This window comes from Echeneis naucrates, chromosome 22, assembly GCF_900963305.1.
Source record: "Echeneis naucrates chromosome 22, fEcheNa1.1, whole genome shotgun sequence".
Taxonomy (NCBI): Eukaryota; Metazoa; Chordata; class Actinopteri; order Carangiformes; family Echeneidae; genus Echeneis; species Echeneis naucrates.
In genome coordinates, this window is record NC_042532.1 from 14549717 (window position 1) to 14573611 (window position 23895).

General features: G+C 39.4%; 1 protein-coding gene across 1 annotated transcript in view; it reads right to left on the reverse strand.

Moving 5' to 3' along the window:
- Positions 1–2322: 2322 nt before the first annotated feature.
- stxbp6 (syntaxin binding protein 6 (amisyn)) overlaps positions 2323–23895 on the reverse strand; it is a 48692-nt gene continuing 27119 nt past the window's right edge. Inside the window, exons 3-6 of the mRNA XM_029493881.1 lie at positions 12838–12968; positions 12531–12696; positions 5251–5408; positions 2323–3709 (exon numbers count right to left, since the gene is read on the reverse strand). Of these exons, the coding sequence (XP_029349741.1) occupies positions 3686–3709; positions 5251–5408; positions 12531–12696; positions 12838–12968 (479 nt within the window). The 3' untranslated portion in view covers positions 2323–3685. The remainder of the gene's footprint in view (positions 3710–5250; positions 5409–12530; positions 12697–12837; positions 12969–23895) is intronic.

A 23895-nucleotide genomic window follows, 5' to 3' on the forward strand; every position in this document is an offset into this window, starting at 1 on the left:
CAGATTAAAAAGGAGGTTGGCCGGCTGGTTAGTTAGCCAGGCAGCCACCATGTCTCTGTTGAAGTGACACAGACTCCCTGACTGTCAGGATGTCAGTGCAGCTCTCAAGGTGACACCATACGAGCCAAGTTTTCCTGTCTTGAGCCAAGATCACTCAAGTGATAAGTTCCTATGTGTCACCGTGTGTCAGCCACAGCAGTGTTACTTCTGCATCATTGCATTTTGAGCTGGTTATTTAGCAGATGAATCATTATTTATAAATTCATGTTATATTTTTATCTCGTTTTGTCCCCTTTTTTTGGCATCCCTAAAATATTTACAGCTTTTACTGCTCGTTTGCTCTGTCGCACTATAACTCGGTATCAGTTACTGAGAGCGAACACCTTCCAATAAGCCCGTAATTCACACATTTAACTGGCAATCAATGTCAAGATTACACCACAATTACATACTTATTACCGGCTCAACGAATCAATACACTACCAGGCAGTAAAGCAGGCTGACAGAGTTTACAGGTCCTTCTAGAAGACCAGTGCACCCTCATGTGGTGTCTTAAAGAATTTTATTCTACTTGGTGTACTGTATGTGTGAAACATAAGCAGCACTCCAATAAACCAGGTCAAAGTCTTACAGGTAAATCACTTTCAGGTGTCATAAACCAGGATGTGAGCAGGAACAAGACTGGAATAGACCCTGGGACCTCAGCACTGCTGGAGAGGAGCACCGAGCGATCAGCGGCAGGTTTTTAAGGGTGAGATATAACTCAGCATACTTGGCAGGGTGAGTAATGGTAGCAGGGTTCTGCACCAAGGCTTTTATGAGGTACTTACTATGCAGTTCTAAAAGCTGTAGATCGTGTATATCAGTACCGCTACGGCAGGTAGTGCCATTTAGCTTGCCAGACTGGTCCACCTCATTAACTGGAAGAATATTCTTGAGAGGGGGCAAGAAGGGAGAAGGTAATGTAGATGTTTTGATAAGTTTCATTTCTGGTCACTTGACTCTGCTACACCTTTGTAGGTCTTCGTAAGCCTCCCGAGCCCAGTGAATGTAGTGTGATAAAAAATACATTCTCCATCTCTGTACTACTCTGTGTATGTCATTTAACTATAGGCTCGGGATTTTTATTTATGATGCTTTCAACAGCACAAGAATGTGTGTATACCAAGAGACAGATTATGTCATACACGAGCAGCCTAGAAATAAAATGTCATCCAGGGAAACTGACAACTTTTCCAACTAAGCGAGCTGAATAAAAATAAATAAATAAATAAATATATATATATATATATATATATGGCTTGGGGCTTAAAACATCTTCTAATATTTTTCTACCAATATCTGACTGCACCTTGGTTATTTGATTGCAAACAAAAACTCAGCCTAACTTCAGAAGAATTTGAAAAATAAAAACTAAAAACTAAACTTGTTAAGTGTATTACTTGGTTGTTCATCAAAGCAAAGTCCTTAAAAGGACTCTCATCAGAGTTTCCAAATAAAAAGTCAACACTAGCTGCGGTGAGTGACTAAGCCTCGGAAATAGTTGAGTGTTGTTTGTAGAATTGTGGGAAATTTGGGAAGTAGAAGAACATGAGATGGCAAGAAGGTTACCATGACTTAGAGATGTCAAGGAAAGAGATGCTGAAGTGCATTGTCAGAGAAGTAGTATGTAGTACACAATATGATATATATATATGGAAGTTACTCCTTGGACGAAAACATTTGGCATTCATCATAATTTCTTGTGGTGGGGCCTTGGTTTATGCTTTGTATATTACAGAATCATGTCTTTAATCAACACCACATGAGGGCAGTCTTTACTGTTTCTACAACCACATAGTCTTTCACTAGCCTTTCACTAAAGAAATAAGATAGCAGGCAGCATAGATTTATATTGGTAACATCTTCAATAGTGGGGTGACAAGTTGCACAATGTGACGAAGTATGACATTTATTATTTATTTTAGTAATGTAAAAAAATGTATCTGCAACAAATGTTTACGGAAGGGTCAAATTAGTAATTGAACGTAAACAAGGGGAAACAAGACAAAAGCAAATAATATTCATATATATAAATGCATTGCAGGAAATGGCATCAATAATTAAGGATTTAAATGTGACTGTCAATGGCCAAGAGTCCACATCACTGTGGAGTTTTTGGCAGCTTATTCTTCACAATGACCAAATTTCCCTGTAACCAAAAATATATAAAATAATACTGGGGGAACATACCCAGCAAAAAGAAAATGCACCACTTCTGATTTCATTGTTTAACGAACCTGTTAAAGCTGTTTATAAAAAGGACACTGAGAATAATATAAATCGATTTTTTTTAGTTTTTTATTGAAACAAACATCCAGAATGTTGAGAGATGAGTCAAAGCACACTAAGAGTTAGGCAACTGGTACTTTTCATTGTGAACTTAACAGTGCTCTGCAAGATAAGAATGTCAGTGAATTTTAACATCATGAATTATAAAATTAAAAATACAAAAAGAATCAAATACATCTTGACTGTGAGCAGCGTCTCACTGACGAGGAAGCAAAAAGATAAAGGCAGTGTGAGCACTGACACAAAAAATAAGCTATTTCACACTGCTGCTGCTATGTGAGACATTTTTTGCCTTTATCTATATTCACGCATATCATTACTATGACTAATTATGACAACTCAAATTATACAAAAAGCACAATGAATGACTACTGAAAGTTTAAAGGTGAGATATAGCCAGGATGTTCAAAACATCCCATTTTCACAGGACATTTTAGCTCTACAAACACTAAGATAATAGTACGAGAAGAATTACGTTTGGCTTACAATGCAGAAGCTGGTTTACTGGATTTCCCATTCAAATGATCGCAATGAAAAAGTCTATTAAACAATTCCACGTCCAAAAATGATGGCAACTGTATTGGTTGTTCAGGTTGTTTTTGTCAGACAATTTTAACAGAGGTCTAAATATTAACTATTGTTATATATTCACCAAAGTCATCTTATTGAATCTCACCTGCAGTTTATGAAACAATATGAAAATAAATTGACTAATACTATTTGATTTAATTTGAAATGATGGAAATGACAGGAAGTGGGGAGTGACATGAGAAATTGAAAACCACTCACCTAACAGTGGTATCTTCCATTTGTAATATATTGGTGTGGTTCTTTTCCCACCCAATTCTAAGTCACACTAACAGTACCTATAGTCTGTCCACACCTGCTTATAAGACTGCGTAATTACTGCAGCGCTCATAAATAACTTACCATTTATTCATTGGTGACACGAGCTGTTTCATGTGTGAGGGCGGTTGCTGGTAATGAACTGTCAGCATGTGTACTCACATTTAGCATCTGAGGTCATGAAAAGGGGAAGTGCTATGATTACGTGATTATCAAATACAGTCATGGCTGTGGCTGTTAAGGATTTCTTTTTTTTTTTTTTTTTTGGCAAACAGAAGCATGAAACATTCTGTTGACAGTCTGAAGTAGCATTGTTTATGTGTCACTACCAGAAGATGCACAAGAGATGCACCAGAACACAATAACCTAAAACCATTTAAAGTTAACATTGTTAACAAATAGTAATATTAAAATATTTAAAAAATAATACAATCTGGAATCCTTCTTCTGTACATCAACTGGCAATTAGCGCCCCCCACCCCCGAGCCCAGTTGGTTTTGGCAGTGGTCTAACACTTGTGCTTCATGGCAAGCTGTAGAAACATTGGAGAAGGGGAGCAAGATAAAACCATTAACCATTTTCAGCTAGGAACGAGTAGATACAATAGAGGATCTTCATAATTATGTAGAAGTATATACTGTGATTAGTAAAATGAGGAAATTTGAGGCACAGGTTTGATTATAGAATTATGTTTCACCAAGGAGAACAAGCCGTGAGGTGGGGTTTATTACAAAAATGCTGGAAGGCAGCCCTGGAGTTTTATATATATATTAACAAAACAATTAGTTTATCTCTTTAACAATGTTTCTCATGGGCTTGGCTGGCAGGTTGTTGGAGAGATGACCAGGGCCAAATCTAATGCAACAGCCCAGAGTGTGGCGAGATGAGGATGATTGAATTCTACAGACTGGCCAAGTGGGGGCGGCAGAGCAGCATGCAGAAATGAGCGGTCTTCATTAAAGCCCAGCAGCCGAGCTAAATCAAGTGCAGTCAGACACTGCGATGCACAGAAATGAAATTTAGAGGTGAACCAAGAAAAACGGTGGCAAAAAGAGCCAAGGTGACTTGCTGACTTAAAGCACTCGACTTTAAAAGGCAAGAAGAGTCAAAAAGAAATATAATGGGTAATGCGTTGATTGTTTTGTTAAGTTAAGCAATTTTATTTTACCTGTTTGCATTGCAACAAACCGCCTTAAACAGAGGGCTCCAGCCATGCAGCAGTATGAGTGTGGATAATAACATGCAGGACAAATGGCAAGTTATAAAGAGGATCATATTGAAGCTAATGGCAGTGGATGAAATGAGAAATGCTGAAAAATGACAGATTCTTCATGGGGTTCTAGAGTCATTTTCTCCTGACACTACCAGAGCCAAGGCTTTTTTTCTCTTCTTATCACAGTTTTTGCAATTCATCACAGTGGGGAGGCTCATCTGTGAACAGTCAGAGGGCCATACAAGGCTCTTCAAATGTCTTTCAATTATCCCACCATTGATAGTATGGTGGTATGCATCGCTCAAAACTGTCATTTTTATGGATAGAAGGTGACTCCAGTATCATTCTACTTTTGCTGGCAGAGTAAAGGCTCCACTGACAACACTAATTGTACAAGAATCCAAGCTGTAAAGCCAGGGGAGTGTGATATAGCTTCTACATATAAGACAGGCAGATATGATGTTATTCATCCGGTATACTTGTTACAAAGCAATAGATTTTATTCTTATTTTACAGCTACAGTATTATGCTATGATGGCCTCATTAAACCGCATGCTATTAGGTTTCCATACAAGCAAGAGATATGAGATGGGGGAGGGTGAAGAAACACCCTATGGAGAAATACAAACGGAAAAAAATATTATTTTCTCAGAGAAGAAAGCATCATTACTGAGAGGTTGGAGTCACAATGAAGTAACTCTTGCAAATATCCTGAAGGTTAAGTAAAATGTTTGATCTTTTGGCCGAAGAAGGAATGACTCTGAAATCATGCCTAGGTATTCTGTTAGAGGAGAGTTGGGACTCCAGCCCAGAACTTCAAAGTACTAAACACATTAAACTGATCCTGTGTTTTGCCTCACCTTGTGTGCAGTCACAGCAAACCGTTCAGCACTGTTCATCATATCTGCGGTCTTCTCCTCAGTACGTCCTAATCGCTCGCCACGCTCATTCAGAGCCTGGCTGGCCTTCTGTACAGCACTCGTCACACTGTCTGCAGCTGAGTGAAGTATACTGTTAACTGCAGATAAAGGTGAGAGTGAAGAAGCAGAGCAGAAAGAAACATAAGAGATTAGTAAAGTGAGAGAAGGACACAGGAGAGGAGAGAAAAGACAAAAAGGAAGAAATTGTCATTCCTTTGGTGAACAACAGAATGTTGGAGACAAGCTATAACAAATTAAACTGTGACAGAGGGCTCCAGCCCAATCCCTGACCCTGAGTGCTACAGATGGAAGACAAAAAACATGAAAAGTTAATGGCTTTCCATCAAGTGCTGCGTAGGAAGGTGGGTAATGAGTTTTCGTCAAAGTCGATGTACTTCAAGGAAAGAGCAAGTGATATTAACCTTTTCAAAGTTGAAAGCATGCAACAGTAACACGCTCGATACTGGATTTAAAGTCTGTTTTTAGGAACACATGTTATTTCTGTTGATATTCAGCACTGCTTTGCCAATTCTGTGTTTAGTCTCCTCTTTTCTCAACAATGGAGTAATGGAGAGAGGACAGGTGCTACGCTGTATGGGCAGCTCTTCATATCCTTTAGTAGATAAAAGACAGGAAACACATCTTTGGATTGCTGTGGCAGCCCTGCAGATGTTTCTTCTGACAAGGCATTAATCTACTGCATGTCAGGAGTGCTGTTCTTATGTACTATGTTAAGATGTAGACTATAAACAACTGTTTCTGCCTCTTTCTATTTATTGGCAATAAAGCTGCATTGTTCCAGTGGGGTATAACCTGTCATATGTCGATGTACCTGGGGGCAGGATCTGAGTCAAGGAGAATATTGGAGTTGTTTCTTAAAGTTGTTTCCTGTTAAAGTGAAGGTGTGAACTGCCACAACTGCCAACAGCAGGAAAAAGGATTTGGTGTTGAGTGGGTGGCACTGACATGACATTTTTAATTACACCAACAGAGTGCCGCCACTGGGTTCACAACATTAAAGTACAACAGAGTACAAAATGAGGAAGAGGACAATATTCTCAGCACTATTTGAATTGTTGTTAGGAAACTGGATTTGGAGAAGACCGATCAGGCCAATCCTGGAGGGTCAAAATGACTTTTGTTAAACCAATTAATCACTACACTTTGTATCCTGCACCCAACTTAAAAAGTGGAAAAATAATAAAGAAAATTGTAGTGATAAGCTATATTTGATTTTCCAAAGTCAATGTACTCTGAAAATTAGTTTGCGGAGAAGAAACAGACAGAGCAAAGCTTAAAGCTATTATTAAGACGTGATAAATCTTTTCCCATGAGAGAAATACAATATCATGAATGTGCGTCCTGTGGCATCAAGGCAGGTAGGCTGAGTGGCAGATAATTGGGACAGCTCCTCTGCAGTGGGTTATAATGTATGAGAGTTCCAAAAGCAGACGGAGAGACCAGCTGGTGTCGCTCCAAGAGAAGCTAACTTGATCAAGTAAAAGCAATTTATCTCGAGATATATTCTCACACTGCAGCCATGCAGATGAAGCTCTTCATACCCACACATGAACAAATGAAGAGATTGGAGGGGGGCAACCTTCCACATGTGAAAAGTCTTTCATCAGAAAATTTTCCAGAGATTGCCTTAAAAGAACTACAAGCAGCAGAGAATGTTGCACACGACAAACAACTGGAACTGAAATAAGTCTCACCTGCTGGGATTACTTTTGTGTTTGCTCCAAATTAAAAACAAAACCCCACAGTAACATGTTATTTTCAAGACCCACTCTGTGACAAATCCACAACTTCAATTTACTTTCTCAATTGGAACTTAAATGAAGCCATCAGCAAAATAAAATGGAAGTCAACCATAATACATCACAAAAGAAGGTCCCAGTTTACAGAGGCTAAAACACATTATTCTGCTTCTGTATGGGGGGGTTCTCGTAGTGGCTTTGGGCCTTTACGAGAAAGGTTAAGACCTTTTCACCCTCACAGATTCCTCTTAATCCTCTCCTCCTGGAAGGAGAACCCAGGGAGTAATACTCCCATCTTCCTCAGAATACCACCACCCTCACAGCCCCTCCACATCATACACACAGGGAACATATTCCTTTATTTTTCTGCACACCCATTTTTCCTTTCTTCATTGTTGGAGATCAGTGGCTGAGTGCAGCGTGGGCTCTCCCTGTAGAGAATGTAATTACAGAGGAGGCAGGGTGGAGATGTTTTGGAGAGCGTACGGAGTGGCTGCTGCATCAGGAGCGGAACGAAAAGTGCAGGAGTAGATTATGTTACATGGTGCCATTGGTGAAACTCTGAGCCTTCGTGTCTTTTAACCTAAAGTGGGAGTTGATCCCCCATCACTTCTATCCGTCCAGATACTAGAAGTTCTTTTAAGATTTTTCTGTGGTTAAATTCATTCTGCATTTTATTGAGGTGACACAAATTATGCACTGGTGAATCTAAAACAGGGACTTTTCTGTAAACACTTTATTGACTTACATTGTTGATTGAAAATGGTTTATAGTATAGTGCGAAGCTGAACCTAGTACATCAATGACACACCTCTTGCAAAAATGCAGAAGGAATTTTGTTGCTGTGCTCTGTGATATGATCATCGAGTTTGTTTATCACAGTTTGTTTAACAATGGCAACAAAGCAAAAAGGCATGTCATTTCCTAGCTACTAAATTTTCCAGAAAAGAGGAACGCTGAGGAAAAAAAAAAAAAAAAATACACAATGAGGAAGGGGAGAGATCATGAAGTCAACCTTTTCCATTTCTGCTGTATTAGACTACATGCAACAGCACTTAGAAAATAAGCAGATGGATATCAGCAGGAACATGTCAGACACACTTCATGAGATGTTGACAGCCAAGTCGCATTTACTCTCAAAGCATATGGGACTGATCAGATTGGATGGTTAATTTCAAGAACAAACACACCTACACACAACAGATCTATGCCAATAATACTCTCTGCAGTGTGCATGATTGTGATATCACTGTGTTAGCATAATGATGCTGTAAACAGGAGCCATGGGGTGTAATATGTGTATATTTGTGGGGTACATACTCTGCACCTTAGAAGTTAAAGTACATTAATAACTCCTGCTTTCAACATGGGACATTGCTCTCCCAATTTTCAAAACAAAAACATAACGTTGTGCATGTTCAAACATGTTAGTCTTCTGTGGGCTGAAATTTTGAGGAGTTATCTTATTTAACAAGGTTTAAAAAGGAATGAGCAGAAGACAACCCCAATGAAGGTGTATAAAGTGTGCCCCCCCCCCCTTTTTTTTTTAATGTAACCATCACATGAGCCTAAAGGCATATTCATGTTGTTCTTGCTGCAAGACAAACCCCTGCTGGAGCTTAATTAATGCAAATCTTGACATTAACTGCAGCAGTATAATAAAACTACAGCAGAGGTTCAGCCACAAAGGGCACATCCCCCTGGCAGTTGTGATGCAAACCTATTACTCCTCTTCAGGCCTTTTACCCAATCACATTTCTTCACATTATTTCTGATACAGCTAATCCTCTCTTTTGATTGCCTCTGTTAGACAATAGAAACGGCAGGTCTCTCTCTGTATATTGTAAAATTCTCACACTAGGTGTCATTTCCTCCTTTTCAAATACTGACTAAAATATATTATAAATACAGAATACACCCAAATGCACATGCTTATCGTTATATCAATTGTTTTTCTGACATCATAATGCTGTTTAAAGCCCACCAAAGGCATCCAGGACTTCAACTCGTTTTTAATGTCTATCTTCATTTCTGCATACTTATTCTAATGTATTCTGCAATCCAGATCACTTGGGACAAATGAGGACGAAGGACACCAATGGAGACAATCTGGAACATTCTGTCTCAAATGTACGTCAGAGCAGTAAAGTATCTGATAGTTATTCATGAACAGCCTCACTGGCTTTTATCAGCAGATAAATGTCAGCATCAAACAATGCATTTAACACTTTCATTTCCATTAATTCCACCTATTACAGAATACTGAAGACACCATTAGCTCTTTTTCATCAAATGTAGACTACACAGTATTACTCAGTCACGCTGCAAACACTGACAACGAGGAAGGAGGACAGTGAATGCAACTCAGATAACCTTTTAATGCAACCTTTCTGCCCATACTTAGCTCCTACACTCTTAACACACACAAGGGAAATATTGATTATATGCTCACTGGCAGCACAAAAGAATGTACATCCTAAGAGCATGACCCCATTTACAAAGATCAGACTTTTAAGTGGATTTACTCTCCAGTGCTATTGATGGTAGAAATCTGCTCTTGCTAATTCAACTCAAGCGTCTGATTTCAACATGTATTAAAAGGGGCATAGTTCCTACAGTATGTCCTTCTGCTTTCCATGTTTGCCATGAGCCAAAGGATGACAACCATGCATTTCTGAAATCGGTCTAAAGAGTTACTTTTGGACCTCATTAATAGTTAGTATGGGACATATTTGTGGAACTTGGCTTTTAATTTAGTCCGTGTAATTTTGTAAACCACTGGCTTACCTTGTCTTAGCAGATGACCATGGTGTGCAACAAATTCTTTCCTCATTCTGTTGAAAAAGACCTTGCAACGGAAAATGACTGAATCTACATCTTGGTCTTCTGTGATGAGAAAATATTGACAATCATAGTCAGCTTTGATGTTCAGAGAATGATATCATTTTGAGATTAGTGAATGGGGGTTATCATTTTTGGAATATGTAATCACAAGTGAGACACTCAGGCTCAGTTCTCTGTAAATGTCATGCAACTCTGAAACTGGTTACTGTTTTATTATTCATCTGTTGGGTGAAATGTAGGCTCCACATTAAAACTGGTACTTTACGTTACTGTAGCAAGAATGGTATGTTAGTGAAGAAGGTTTTCAACGAAGCCAAAGCGTATCCAAGCTGCTCATTTACACCCAACCCAAACCAACCTCCTGCCCCCTTAGAACACTCAGCATTTAATGTAAGCCAGAGGGACACGGGTTTGCCTAATGCTGCGGGCTTAAAAGCCTTCAGCTTTCTGAATTTCATTTCAATATCTAATCCTGCAAAAGATCCATCGTATTTTTGAGCTTTTAGAGTTAGGCAATCCCACCTGATGGTTAAATGCCATTATTACTACAGACATGGCTACTGCTTGCCAATTATTTTCATTGTCAGCTCAAGATTAACAAGAGACCATGTACTGACATTTGTAGATTTGAATAAATGTGTAAAATTAAGTTCAACAGAAGAACAAAGCTGCTGGCCTCCACATGCTAGTGTTGACACTGTCATGAAACACTTTATCAATCCCAGCACACACAGTGAAAAACCAAACCCATCCCCAGAGGCTGGAAGCACATCACTTTAATTTACTAGAGCCTTTGTTTTATCTTGAATGGCAGCACATATTGTCTTAAAGGGGCTGTTACTAGAATTTTTTCATTTCACTCATTATCTTGTTTTGATTTCTCTTCCTTTAAGCAAATTAAATATTTGCCTTGCCAGACACTTTTGGAGATTGAGTCTCCCACAGTTATGGTCCCACACCTGAGCAGCGTCATGATTTTTGTTTTGCACTGGTGTGAGACTTAAACTGGAGTGGACAAGGTTGGCAGCAGGCTGGCATCCTCTTTGTTTCTCCTGTCACAAACAACATGGCAAACAGTCAACTACTGCACACTGCTTCTTGTACACACACACTGCCAGGAGTTCATTATCAAATCATCTCCCAGATGGTCTCCCAGCAGGGTGCCGATATCTGGATCAATAGCTGATTCTACAAAAACAGGTTTGGCCCTGTTTAACTAGGACACAGAGTTTTTGTAAACTCATTAATATTGCATTTATACCATTTGCAGAATATTATGTCTTATAATCAACCATGGATTTCTTGCTTTTGAACATACAAAAATATTACACTAGACATTTTCAAATCCACTTGAGGCGTGTGGTTAATATGCATGATATGCACTCCATAACTGATCTCTATCCTACAGTAGCCAAGTTCAGTGCTCTCTGGGCCAACACTAGCTTCATGCCTACACATTACAGCAGTTCAAACAAGTTAAATATGGACGTGGCCTTCTGAGTAGGAGTGAGGTCAAGGCAATGTAACAGAATGTTGACAAGAATGGAAAACTTTATCATCAATGGAAAGATACTGAGCTCCAACACACATTGAGCTCGAAAAAAAAGAAGTAAAATTGGCAATCACTGTAGTACATTTATGTACATACTTCACATTGCTCCAAATATTTGTGGTTTTGTTTTTTGTTTTGGTTTTTTTTTTTTGCATCAAGATCAAAGGCTTTCACAAAATGCATGTTCCCAAAATAAAGAGATCCCAGGTTGTTATTCAACCTCTGTCTGGGTGCCAGTAAAATTTCATTTGCAGCAAAAGCATTTAAAGTTAAAATTCCAGAAAATATGGAAATGTGAGGCATATGGCAGAAACAGAGTTCCCAAAAATAATAACATAACAGGCCGAATGGTGAACAAAGATAAGGAAGGCCTCAGGGAAAGCAGATCAATATCTGATCAAACCAGAGGACCTGACATTCCCTTTTCGGGTTTCAGTGTTGAGGAGAGATCAACCTGCAACAGAACTCTTCACCTGCTGGTTAATAAACAACCCACCTGCAGCCAAGAAATGACCCATTGTGTTGGCATTTACGTCTTAAATGTTTGGAAGTTGGTTCGGGCATTCATTTATTACTTGGACATGAAGTTAATGTTATTTTCAGATGAAGAAATTAGCCTTCAGATTTTTCTTTTACAACAGTTTCACGCATTTCATGTCAATGTCAAGCAATAATTATGGGACTGCTGAAGCTCCCGCCGTTATTTTGAAGATTGGGACCCAATGGGTCTCACACTTCAGGCAAGTGTCAACATCATTTTCATTAGGGATGATTATTATTTAGTGTTGTCTTTCTATGTGCTGTAAAACCAGTCGATCTTTGTCAAATGCTTTTGAGTCACTGCTGATTCATTTTGTTGGACATCTGCTCTGACCTCACGTCACAAGAGTACTCAACAGATGCTGTGTACGAGAAATAAGCATGCTTTTTCATACACACCAGGTGCTGGTTGTCATCATACATAATCAGATTCAGGCTGGCTTACAGCACAGTATGACAGCAGTGAGTCAGCCATTACCGACCCACTGTTTTCTGAACATAAATAACATTTTCAGCCATCTTACCCCCCAGCAGTTTGGACTGACAGTTGACAAACTCCGGTTTCCGTGCAGAGCTGTAGCGCTGGCAGTTGTGGTAAAGAATCTGTATAAAGGTGCACTTCTCTCCTGCTGAACCAGCAACCCACTGGTCAAAAGCATTCTCAAACATCAGGTCGAACTCTGGACAGTCCTTGGAGAGAGCAATGGTTAGAGATGAGACAGTGTAGTAAATCAAAGTGTTCTATATCAGTATGCATATTAACCCTGAAGATTCCCAAGCCAGCATTTAAAAAACAAATATCACTCCTGAAGGGGACTAAAAATTACACACCTTGTTGGGGTCAATGCCGTTGACCTGTCGGAGCTGGTCGATCGTCCATTGTGACCGTTTAATGAAGGCCGAAGATCCCTGAAACTGCTTCACCTTAGTGATGGATAAGTGGGAAGGTTTCTTATTTGTCACTGTGGAAATAAAACACAACGGCACAGCACATAAGAATTTCTGATTAATACTGAATAAACAGCAGAATGTTTCACATGAAGTGGGGAAGTTTGGATTATGATTGAGGAAAGTTCAGGTCCCTGAGATTAGGAATATTAGACTCAAGCAAAAGCTACAAACTTCTTTCTGTGGGCGTTAAAACAAAGGGAACTATTAACAATGGATGTTTACTTTTGGAGCCAATAGCAACAGAGACCCTTTCCCATCCGAAGAAAGAAACCAGCTATTAACAATCCCTAATCTTAGATATACAGTGTGGTGCGCAAAGACTTTCTGCTCTGTTCCAGTTATGTAAATCAAAACCTTCTGAGCAGGTGTTTGAAAAACAAATGCCTGGTTATAATGTTTCATTATACCTTCCTTCCATAATGCAAATCCCCGAATTTTCTTATACAGCACTAGACACCGCTCATTTCCCACTGCACTGTTGACTGAATTTAAGTGAAAAACAAATCAGAATTTAATCGAGCATGAAATTACTGCTTTTAAACAACTAAAGAAGAAACGCAGACATATTGACAGCAGCTAACAGTGGTGGGACATTATGCTTTCATTAAAATTATTAGGTGGTGTGGAGGTTACGTTTCATTAGCTGGTACATTAGCTATCACGTTGTGCAATCATAGAGTCTATTAGGCACTGTTTAAGGAGCTTTTTTTGTTGTTGTTGTCATCTTGTATATGACCTGATGAGTTTGACCTAAGATTTTGTCACAGGGCTAGTCAACATGCTTATGAAGTCCTATTTAGGTGTCCAAAGAGTTTCCTCCTGCACAGCGATAATTCCTCAACTTGTCCTGGGTATGAATATCCTTGCTTGACTTTTCATAGCACCACCACATGTTTACAGATCACTGAGGCTCACAGCTGGATCTGTGTGTGACTGAATACTGAGACCTTTTTTGTCCTTTTCAGGAGAAACATGCTCCTATGATGCTTTTTTAACCCCAGAAGGGAACCTCTTTTTCCGTTCTCTCACATTTGCCTTTGACTCACCTCTGAAAAAGGAAATGTTTAGGTCACTTTCACTGCTCTTGCCCTCTACGTTGCCTCTAAACTTTCCAAAAAACACAGCACTATCTCCTGGCTGTCACGTTTCAGTTTGCCTTTTGTTTATGTTGTTTTGTGAAAGTTCTGCCGCACCCTTTGCTGGATTTGATTTAGAAAATATAGGTAGGGTTGAATGTTACATCAGGTGATGCTGTCAGTAAGCAAAATCCCCTGAGAGGATGAATGTTTGGATACGTTTTGTGCATCCATTTAGACAGCTGCAGTTAATACTTGAGATACTGCATGAAGGTTGCAGGGTAGAACAGCAAAGGCAGGCAGCTTGTCAGACATTTTCTTTCTTTTCTATTTTTTTTTCCTACTCTGAATTCATTTTTATTGAAAGTGACAGCCAGAACTATGATGAGCTGATGAAGTGAGTGATCAGAAGTGCCTTGGGTCTGACAGCAGGCCAATAGAAGCTCTAAAAACCAGAATATTTCAAAAAGAGGAAGACAGCTAGATGCAATGAGCCAATATGTTAAAGGGTAGGAGTCTGGAAACTAAGATCATCAAATTCACAGCAAGAATAATTTGTTTTTAAGCTAAGTTCAAAGCAGATGATAAAATACGGGAGAAGTGCTGCTCTCTCTGAACTGAGTAAAAACTGAGTTTTACTGCTTTTACTAGATAAGTGGAGCATTGAGATAAACCGACACATGTAAAGCAAGAAGTCAACTAGAAATCATCCCTCTCTCTTCTCTTAGACATGAGCGCAGCCTCCTACCAGAAACTGGTAGGCTGGAAGAAATGTTTGTATCAGTGAATCAGAGTAAAAAAAAAATTCAATTAATTGAAATTACTTTCTATGAAGGTCTATGAAGGTTCAAAAAACAAGAAAGTCATAACACACCTAGAGCTGACGTTTGTGTTTTCAAATAGCTTGTTTTGTCTGAATCACGGCCCCAAATCAATGATAGTGAAAGGGCTTCCAGTCAGGCTAAATATACCAGGCAGTGTACAAGCAGAATGCAACATACTGAGAATAAAATAAAAGTAGTTGTGTAATAAACTATACTAACTACTCATGCCATGGCTCGGTGGTTATACATTTCTTCCCTTATGGCAAACTGTGCAGCATATCAGATGAAAGCAAAAAAAAAAAAAAAAAAATCGAATAAGTGCAACTCGTGAGCCTGAGAGGCTTTGACTGAGACGCTCGTGCATTAGCATATTCACCGTCACATCACGAGCCCTGTGGTGAGCTGCTTTCGAAAAAAATCACAATGTCTCCAGGATTAGAATAATAGTTGAATAACACAAGAGAATGGGAATACATTTTAGCATTATAAATTTGGTTCATATCATTAGGCATGTTGACATATTGCATATTACTTTTATCAATAACCGACATGCAAACCTGCTCCTCCTTTAGAATGCTTTTTGTAATTTTGTAATACTCTTCAGCTAAATTACTATAAAACTAGACAGCATTACTCCATCAACCCTCCTTCATGCATAATTTTGATACGAGTGGTCACAAGTCCGATAATCTTCTCCAGTTGTATTGAGATTGAGGCCAAAGTTCACTGTGCTTCAACTCCTGTACCATGTAGAGACACAAAGATGTCTAAAGACACATTTTCCCTTCTTCGGGAACTGAAGGGGATCAAATGTGAAATTAATGTCTCACAATCAGGAGACAAGGAAAGACCACAACCACTGAGAGGCTGCCAAAACCATTGTTTCCATGCGGGCTGGCTATCAGAGGAAGGCCACGATGGGGTTCCTGTCCTGCTCCTTTCTCATGCTCTGATGGTGACATGGTCTCACTTCCTCCTATGGATCAGTCCCTTGTTGTGCTTGGCTGTGCACGAGTTCTGTAGCCTGAAGGGAAACTTGCACTGCACTATTCACATGCTGCTGACATTATGGAGGAAACGCTCTCAAGTTCAGCTTTCCTTCATGGAAATAGAAATCATGAGAGAAATGTGAACATCAGGAGACTTCTCACACGCATCGTAATGACATAAACAATCATATGAGAAGTGTGCAGGCTGTTGACTTCAGATACATACAGTACAAGCTTGAGTGAAAATGTTGAATACCAAGTTATAAAAAGAAAGATTATCCAAAACTATGGAATGTGTGCAGAAATACTGAGCTTACCATTACACCATCAAAGCTATCATAATATGAAGAGGGACCACCCGCACAGGCATAACATTAATAACATCCTTTCCCTTATATAATAAAACTTAATCCTCATGTCAACACTGATTCTTATCAAAAATGTCCCTCCACAAGGCTGAAATATGTTATGCATCAACATTTTGCACGGTGTGAGCAGAGATATGAAAATGCAGAACCACAGAATAACAAAAGATGACATCAGATATGGAAGATAAGGCACAGAGAATTGTGTTGCTCTTGGAATTACTTTTTTTCTTTTTTTTCTTTTTTCAAGATTCATCCAGCGCGCAAACAAATGTTTCTCCCTCAGATGATACCATTGCTGCTTTTAGAAACATAAAATTCAGTTGTTCCTGTGCACCAGAAAGACTTAGCAGCAAAAATGGCCTGACCCTGACTCTGCAAGACAAATTGTTGTTTATATTACAGTTTCTGGTGGAAGTTAAGATACCCTGTTAATCAAGCTGAAAAAAAATTATAGCACATTTCTGATCATTCACCTGCCTCCTGCAAATAATTATTTCACTTCCTCGATCTCAAGTGGGCTCAAGACCTCTGGACAAATGAGATTCCTGCAGTCAGGAGTCAATTTGCTCTTTACTCTGACATTAAGTAGACATGGTTGCCATAGCAATCTTATTTGCATGTCACACAAAGACACCTGAGAAGCAGGGGCCTCAAGTCAGGTTCAATCAGGGACAGCGCATGCCTATTTTGACAAAGCAGGATCACAATAAATTGGATTTCAATATCATTAAGGTGGTAGGAAATATTAATGGATGTAGCCAAAGGAACTCTTGTGCTGCAGTATGTTTGGCTTGGCAGAGGCTTTTCCCCATTGTAAAATAGAAAGGGATAGGTGTTTGAAGATACTAAAGAGATGACGCTACATGAATGATGAGTTCAAGAAAGTTTTGAAAGTTTACACAGAGTTTGTGAGAATAAAGATTGTATTGTGATTTTCATCTTCATCATACGCAACAAATGTGTTTCAAACTTATCATCAAATGAGTCAAAGCAATTAGTCAAAGCAGACGAGGCATATTTCATGACTGCATCTCTGACACAAAAAACAACATCCTGGACTGATTGCCAAAAGACACCATCTTGCAAGGTAAACATCCAAACAGTGTTCCTTACAGGTTGAATTTTGCAGCTTGTTATTAGAGCGGTTATCTGGAGGCACGTCTAACACTTTTCGCTGTCTGGGTCTATGATTGCAGGTCTATTTAAAAGCTGCCCCCACTCTTCTTGAGCTGAAACACACTGTTATCTTCAGAGGGAAACTGTCACTGGAATGAACCACAGCAGTGGCTAGACTGGCAACAACACCCCAGAACAAAAGCCCCTACAGTCTATTCATGGATTCAAAAACACAGGGCCTGCTGTGTGCAAGGCCTCCCCAGGCATAACGATGCCCATGCAGTGGCGAGGCACCAATGGTAAAGGGTAGTGCGTGCTCTGCAGTGTGTAATAGCTACAATGCAGAAAGAGACACCATTAGCTTAAGACAACAACAGTCACAATGGAGCCGGGCAACAACAGCACAGTATTTAAAACAACAACAAAATTCAGGTTTCAAAAAAAAAAACAAACAAACAAACAAACAAAAAAAAAAAAAAAACACCACAAAAAATCGTTTGACAGAAAACAAGTTGTATTGCATGATTTGCATGATTAACTTCCAGTTGGACTTTCATCGGGTTCATAAAGCACAAAGTTTATCTTTAGGATAAAGCTATTGAGATTTTTCAAGGGAGGCCCAGACACAAATGCGTACATACAGAGTACAGTACCTTTAATAGAACTTACTTGGACATACACAGCCTGAAGTTCTGCCTGTGAATTATGACTGAAATAGCACAGACAACCTCATGTTCAAACCATAATCATGCCTTGCTGTCATTGTAAAAGGTGCTTACAACGCAATTGGTTAGGGGCTGCCTACCCAGTGCAATAAAAGACAAATGAATAGATAGCTTGCTAAAATTGCTAAAATTCTAGCAAGTTAGAATAAAAGTAGTTTATGTCTTTGAGGATCTTTTGAGAGTCAAGTAATGTCTTTCATCCAACTTCATATAAACAGTGAGAATTCAAACCCCAAATGAGCTTTTTAAAACATAGCTGCCTTTTGCCTCCAGACACATTTGTTATCCATCCAATTATAGCATTCAACCAAGGACAACACATTAAAAGGATTCTGGAGGCTTGACAAATCATGTGTGTCAGCCCTGCAAAATGAAAACTTTGATTTTAGGTAGCTTCTTCAAGTTCAGTGCAAATCAAAGGAATTCAGAATTGAATAAAGCAGGATGTTCTCTGTAGTGACACACTGATTACATTTTATGTCCGTCGCATTACAGTTGCAGTTAAAATAATCATTTATGGAGTAAATATTATATAACATATACAGAATGTACAATCAAAAAACAGTGCCAATATTTTAATTCAATACACTAGTGCATATATTATTAACTAATAACTTACTCAAATATGATCTAAGCAGTTTCCTTGCTAATCATCATTACCATTGCCATCTTTTCAAGCAGGATCACACGGCATGTCCTAACACGGTCTCAGCAGCACACTGGTTATAAAGTGATGAGACTTTCTTTTGGCAAGTGCAAGCATGCTACTGAGAGGGGTCAAGCGAAGCTTGAAGAGTTTATTAATGCGTACATGAAGATTAAAGTTAGCGCTAGTAAGTAAATTAATCAAAGCAGCAGTTTTTGAGAAACTTTTTAAGGAAAACTGGATATGGTGGTGGACGCAATGAAGCAACAATTTAAAAAACTAATTCAAGCACGCAAACGCTGGATGTTCTTTGCCATATACCTAGTAATATATAGTAAACCTACAGTGTGTCAAGGATAGATTATCTGTAATCATTATGAAATATGAGCCATAGCTCTCAGAGTCCTATAAAGAGAAACCAAGGAATAACATGATCAAACGGGGGGGATAAAAATCACACTATCACCCGAGCCAACTCATTGTCTTTTTCTTTCACATCTTGCCTCCTTGTCCTGTGCACCACCAGGGAGAAAATAAGCTCTCTTGTGTGGCCCATATTCCACATCATGAACCCCTGTGCTCATCCATCACCCAGTGCTCCATGAACCTCTTAATAACTCAGCTATTCAGGCAAGGCCCCAGCTGACATTATAGACATTCCTCTGGAGCAAGAGCCCAAGGATACAAGGAAATATTTAATTACACTGGGGCACCGACCTGAGGCTTCTCCCCTACTGTGATGTTAGGACTGATTTAATATCTGTCTGCACTGCCTTTTGGGAATGTAAAACCTGGCCTGATTGGTATATTATGGGTAATGTGTAAAAAAAGATAGCAAATGAGCAGGAGGAAAGGTAAACATAGCTTTTGTCCATGTTAACTATGTGTTTAACTGTTGACGCAAGGGTTGCATATTTGCAATACAATCTTAGTTTAATTTGGAAAAAGATAAACTACACAAAATGTGATGTATGGGCCAAACCTCTTGCACATGTTATAAGTAAAGCACTCATAACAACTTAATCTGGATATCATCACAGGATAGCATGTGCCAGTATTTAACAGTCAAAAAAAAAAAAAAGGGGGGGTGCATTCCTCAACGCTTACTTCTACAGGATGACCTCAAAGGATGTGCCTGGAACAGAGATCTAAACCAAAAGTGACCCCTGCGTCAAACCAGGGTCATATAGTATTTGACAGAGCATTACAAAGATGGAAGAGTGCATCCATATTAAGCCAAATACTGCATGTGTTTCATCTCAGAAACATACATTCCAAGTCTTACCATAAACCTGCAGAACTCATTAAAAAAAATTAAGGGTAAAAAAATATATTCTGCATTTTACACAAAATCTAACTGGCTGTAATATTTGTCCTAGTCCTCTTTCATACATTTTCACAGAGAGACGCACAGATTATTTATCACTTAACTGGGTGGCCTGGTTTGTGTTTATGTCAAGTTAGTCATCAAAGAATTTAAACTTGGGAGTGTAATGCTGCACCAATTCATCCATTTTCCCAATATTTGAAGTTGTTCACAAGCATTACTTAAATGTGTGGTGGAGTTGGATTGAATACTAGTGAATCATTCCATTGAATTCTACTTTAAGCCCCGAAAAGTGAAATCAAATCATGAATCAAAGGATTACATTTCAGGCTTGTTTCCAGATCTCATTTCCTGGCCCATCTGTTCTTTTTTACAAAAGGTTTAGTGAAGCACTGCCTGTGTGTAATATTGAAGAGGAGGGGCAGATTACACGCACAACTCTCTCCAGACATCAGAGAAAACAAATTCCTACAGACAAGTCCTAAAACAACAGACAGCTTGTCATGGAAGCGATAGGCAAATTCAGAGAAAAAGATTTTTGGAACGACAACAGCAGAAGACATTTTCTGTACACCAAAGAAAATGACTACAACATGTGATAATATGTGAAGGGGCGCGTCTTTCCAGCTTTGATACACTGTCTGCTTTTCATAAGATTAGAGCTGGAGGAAAAGAAAAAAAAAAAAAAAAAAAAAAAAAAACACCAACATTTTGATTATCATTACTATTTTAAAGGACATGCTGTAACTTTTGTCGAAGAGGAAACCATAGCTGAATTTATACTAGCAAGCACTGTGACCGTACAAACATGCTTGAGTGTGTTTGTGTATAGAGGACTGAGTAAGAGTTACACTCACAATTCCCACTATGCATGGTATTCTAGGCAGGATAAGAAACCAGTGTGAAATGCTCTCTCAGGACTGTAGAGTGAGGTCAATATTTCATGTGAAGAAAATTTAAAAAACATTTTTATTTTTTTCACATGAAACACAAAACGTGTTACATCACTAAAGATGTGTCCAGGTTGCACCACAAGGTGTACTTCAGTACTAATCCAGCATGGTGGGCCCACTGACAGCCTCGAATGTGGGGTGACAACTGGTGAGACGGTAGACAACTTGGAGAGACGGCACCCGGGGCAGTTCTCGTGGGTGGGGGGGCAAACAGATGGATATTCTGTGAACGTTCAATGCACTACTCGTGCAGTCTGCAGATGTGGCAAGGTCTGCAAAAACCCGACAGGTCTTAAAATACACCAGACCAAGATGTGCTGAATGAAGAAGCATTTGTGCCAGTAGAAGATACAGAACTTGGTGAGAGGGAGGAGCCAGGCCCGGAGCTTCCAAACACCACATACTACACCCCACAGCAGTCCATCAGAACATCGTCTGATTTTTTTGGCCTGCTGCCAACAAAGAGTCAGAGTGGTGCAAGTTTGATGAAGATGTTGATGCAGCCCTTGAAGTAACAGCCAAAGGAGATGTGGACCAGAGGCTCTTGACAATGAGCAGGTTCATAATCTGCATAGCACCAGAAAGGTATGGCATAATCGGAACAGCATGCCACGAAGACATCTACTGCAGCGCCAATTCCAAACTGACAAGAGGTCAAGATTACCCAACTCAGACGAGAGCTGTGGTCACTCAGGAGCCAGTAAAGAAAAGCAAGTGAGGAAGAGAAGGCAGCCCTGGCAGAACTAAGAGGTGCGGTAAGAGAGAGGCTAATCAGCCTTCCCTGTGCTGAGTGGCACAGGAAGAGGGGTAAGGAAAGGGCCCGCAAGTGCAGTCCTTTCGGGTTCACAAAGAAGCTGCTGGGAGAGAAACGCAGTGGTCAACTCTCATGTTCCGAAAAGGACATAAACCGCTAACTCAGTACCACCAGCGATGGCATGAGAGGGCAAGATCTCAGCCAATGTGCAGCCCTCATAAGGCCACCTGAACCCAGCACCCTTTTTAACTTCAATGAACCCACCCTTAAGGAAGTCAAAGAGGTCATCAGATCTGCCAGAACTGCTTCAGCGTGGGGCCAGAGTGGAGTTCCATACAAGGTCTGCAAACACTCCCCCAGGCATTAGGAACGTCTGTGGAAGGTTTTCAGAGTTATCTGGAGGAAAGGGAACATACCTCAGCAGTGGAGATACGCAGATGGTTCCTGCTCTCAGGAGCATTTGGTCAAAGCATGAATAAGACAGAGGATAAATAATGCAGCATATTACAAAGGAGTCATGGGAAATAATAGAAAATGGGTGATCAAGCCGCATAAGCATATACAATTGTACGACTGTGAACATACTTGTTTAGTGGCCTATTAAACAAGGATTCTGTGAGACAGGGCCTTGTAATAAAACTTGAATTTATCTCAGAGCCTATGATTATTGTCACAGGAAAACAGAGTACAGACATTAGGGATAAATAACATTTCTTTGTGGTTGCTCCAAATGAATGACATAAAGGGAATAACCCTAAAGGTGGGAAACGTTGGAACAGTTCACCAATGTCAACAATAACGAACCTAACGACCGCAGCAATACTTCAATACTGCAAGTATAGACCTACTTGCTCACTCACTGGCTATTTATATTGTTTTTCTGTCAATCCCCTCATTAGGGACACATGTGTGCTTTGTTAACCAGACTAATTCATCTTTAAAATTTTTTCCTGGAATGATACAGGGAGAAAAACAATTCTCTTTCAGATTACATCACAACCCCGAGCAATACACAAAGACTAATATGAAGGAATATCTTACAGTGTGACAACCACACACTCAACAACTACAGCAACTGCTACACAGTCATAGCAATCATAATTACACTGGCCTTTTTTCCCCCAGACAATTTTGAAAATACACTTAGCTGCAGAGACAGGTTGGCAAAGCTCGACTCTGAAAGTGTCAGCTGTTACTTGTGATTGCAATACTTGAGCGGTTGTATTGTGTTCACATATTGGCCCAATCTCTGTATGACATGCAGAGAAACTATACTGATATAAAACTTGAAATAAGAGGATCTGAGAGCTAATAAGCATTTTTCAGATTTAAATCAAAGTCTTCCCATAACACACCTTCACCCAAAGCCTATCTCTCATGGATCAGATGGAGTTACAGTGTAAAGACTCAAAAGCACCTAGTGAGGAATATGTTCTTTCAAGGTCTGTCACAAATACATACAAATACACACAAACACAGTGTCATTGAAGGGCAGAGATTGTTATTTTGCCAGAATGGATCATAGACATGCAGAAAAAGTTTCATTTGTACTCTTAGTCAGTGGCTGTCCATCTGGTCTTTCCACTCAATGATATTCCATGAGGCAGGAAAACAGCTGGGGCTTGTGAGAATGATATCAAACTGTAATTTGTCATTCTTTATTTCCTTTGTCATTCATTGTCTTCAGTTTAACTATTATGAATCACTAACAAATGAAATGCGTGTCTGGTTCAGCAACACAGCGGCCTGGAGAGAAAGAGATGCTAAAGTGCCAGTCCATGTCCTAACCTTTACATTGTGACCAATGCTCAACATCAAGTTACTAAACCGCTGTTAAGAGCCTGAACACCTGCTAGTCACAAGTGAAGAGTACAAGATGTAATCTTTATTTATATTATGGGCACAGCACAATTATCATAAGAATTAAATGCACATGTTGAGATGCAATCCCTGCAGTGTATGAGCAACAGGTTGGAAAGACATTACTGTGTTAGAATTGGTGCTAGAACACCACTATTGTTTAAAACAGAGCTTGTCTTGTTCAAGAAGTCTTGTAGCATACGGTTAGCTAGCCTGTTAGCATTACATTTGCATGTAAGTAGCTTTGCACTATTGGAGCTGTACATATACACCAACTATTCATACTCACAAAATTAGCCA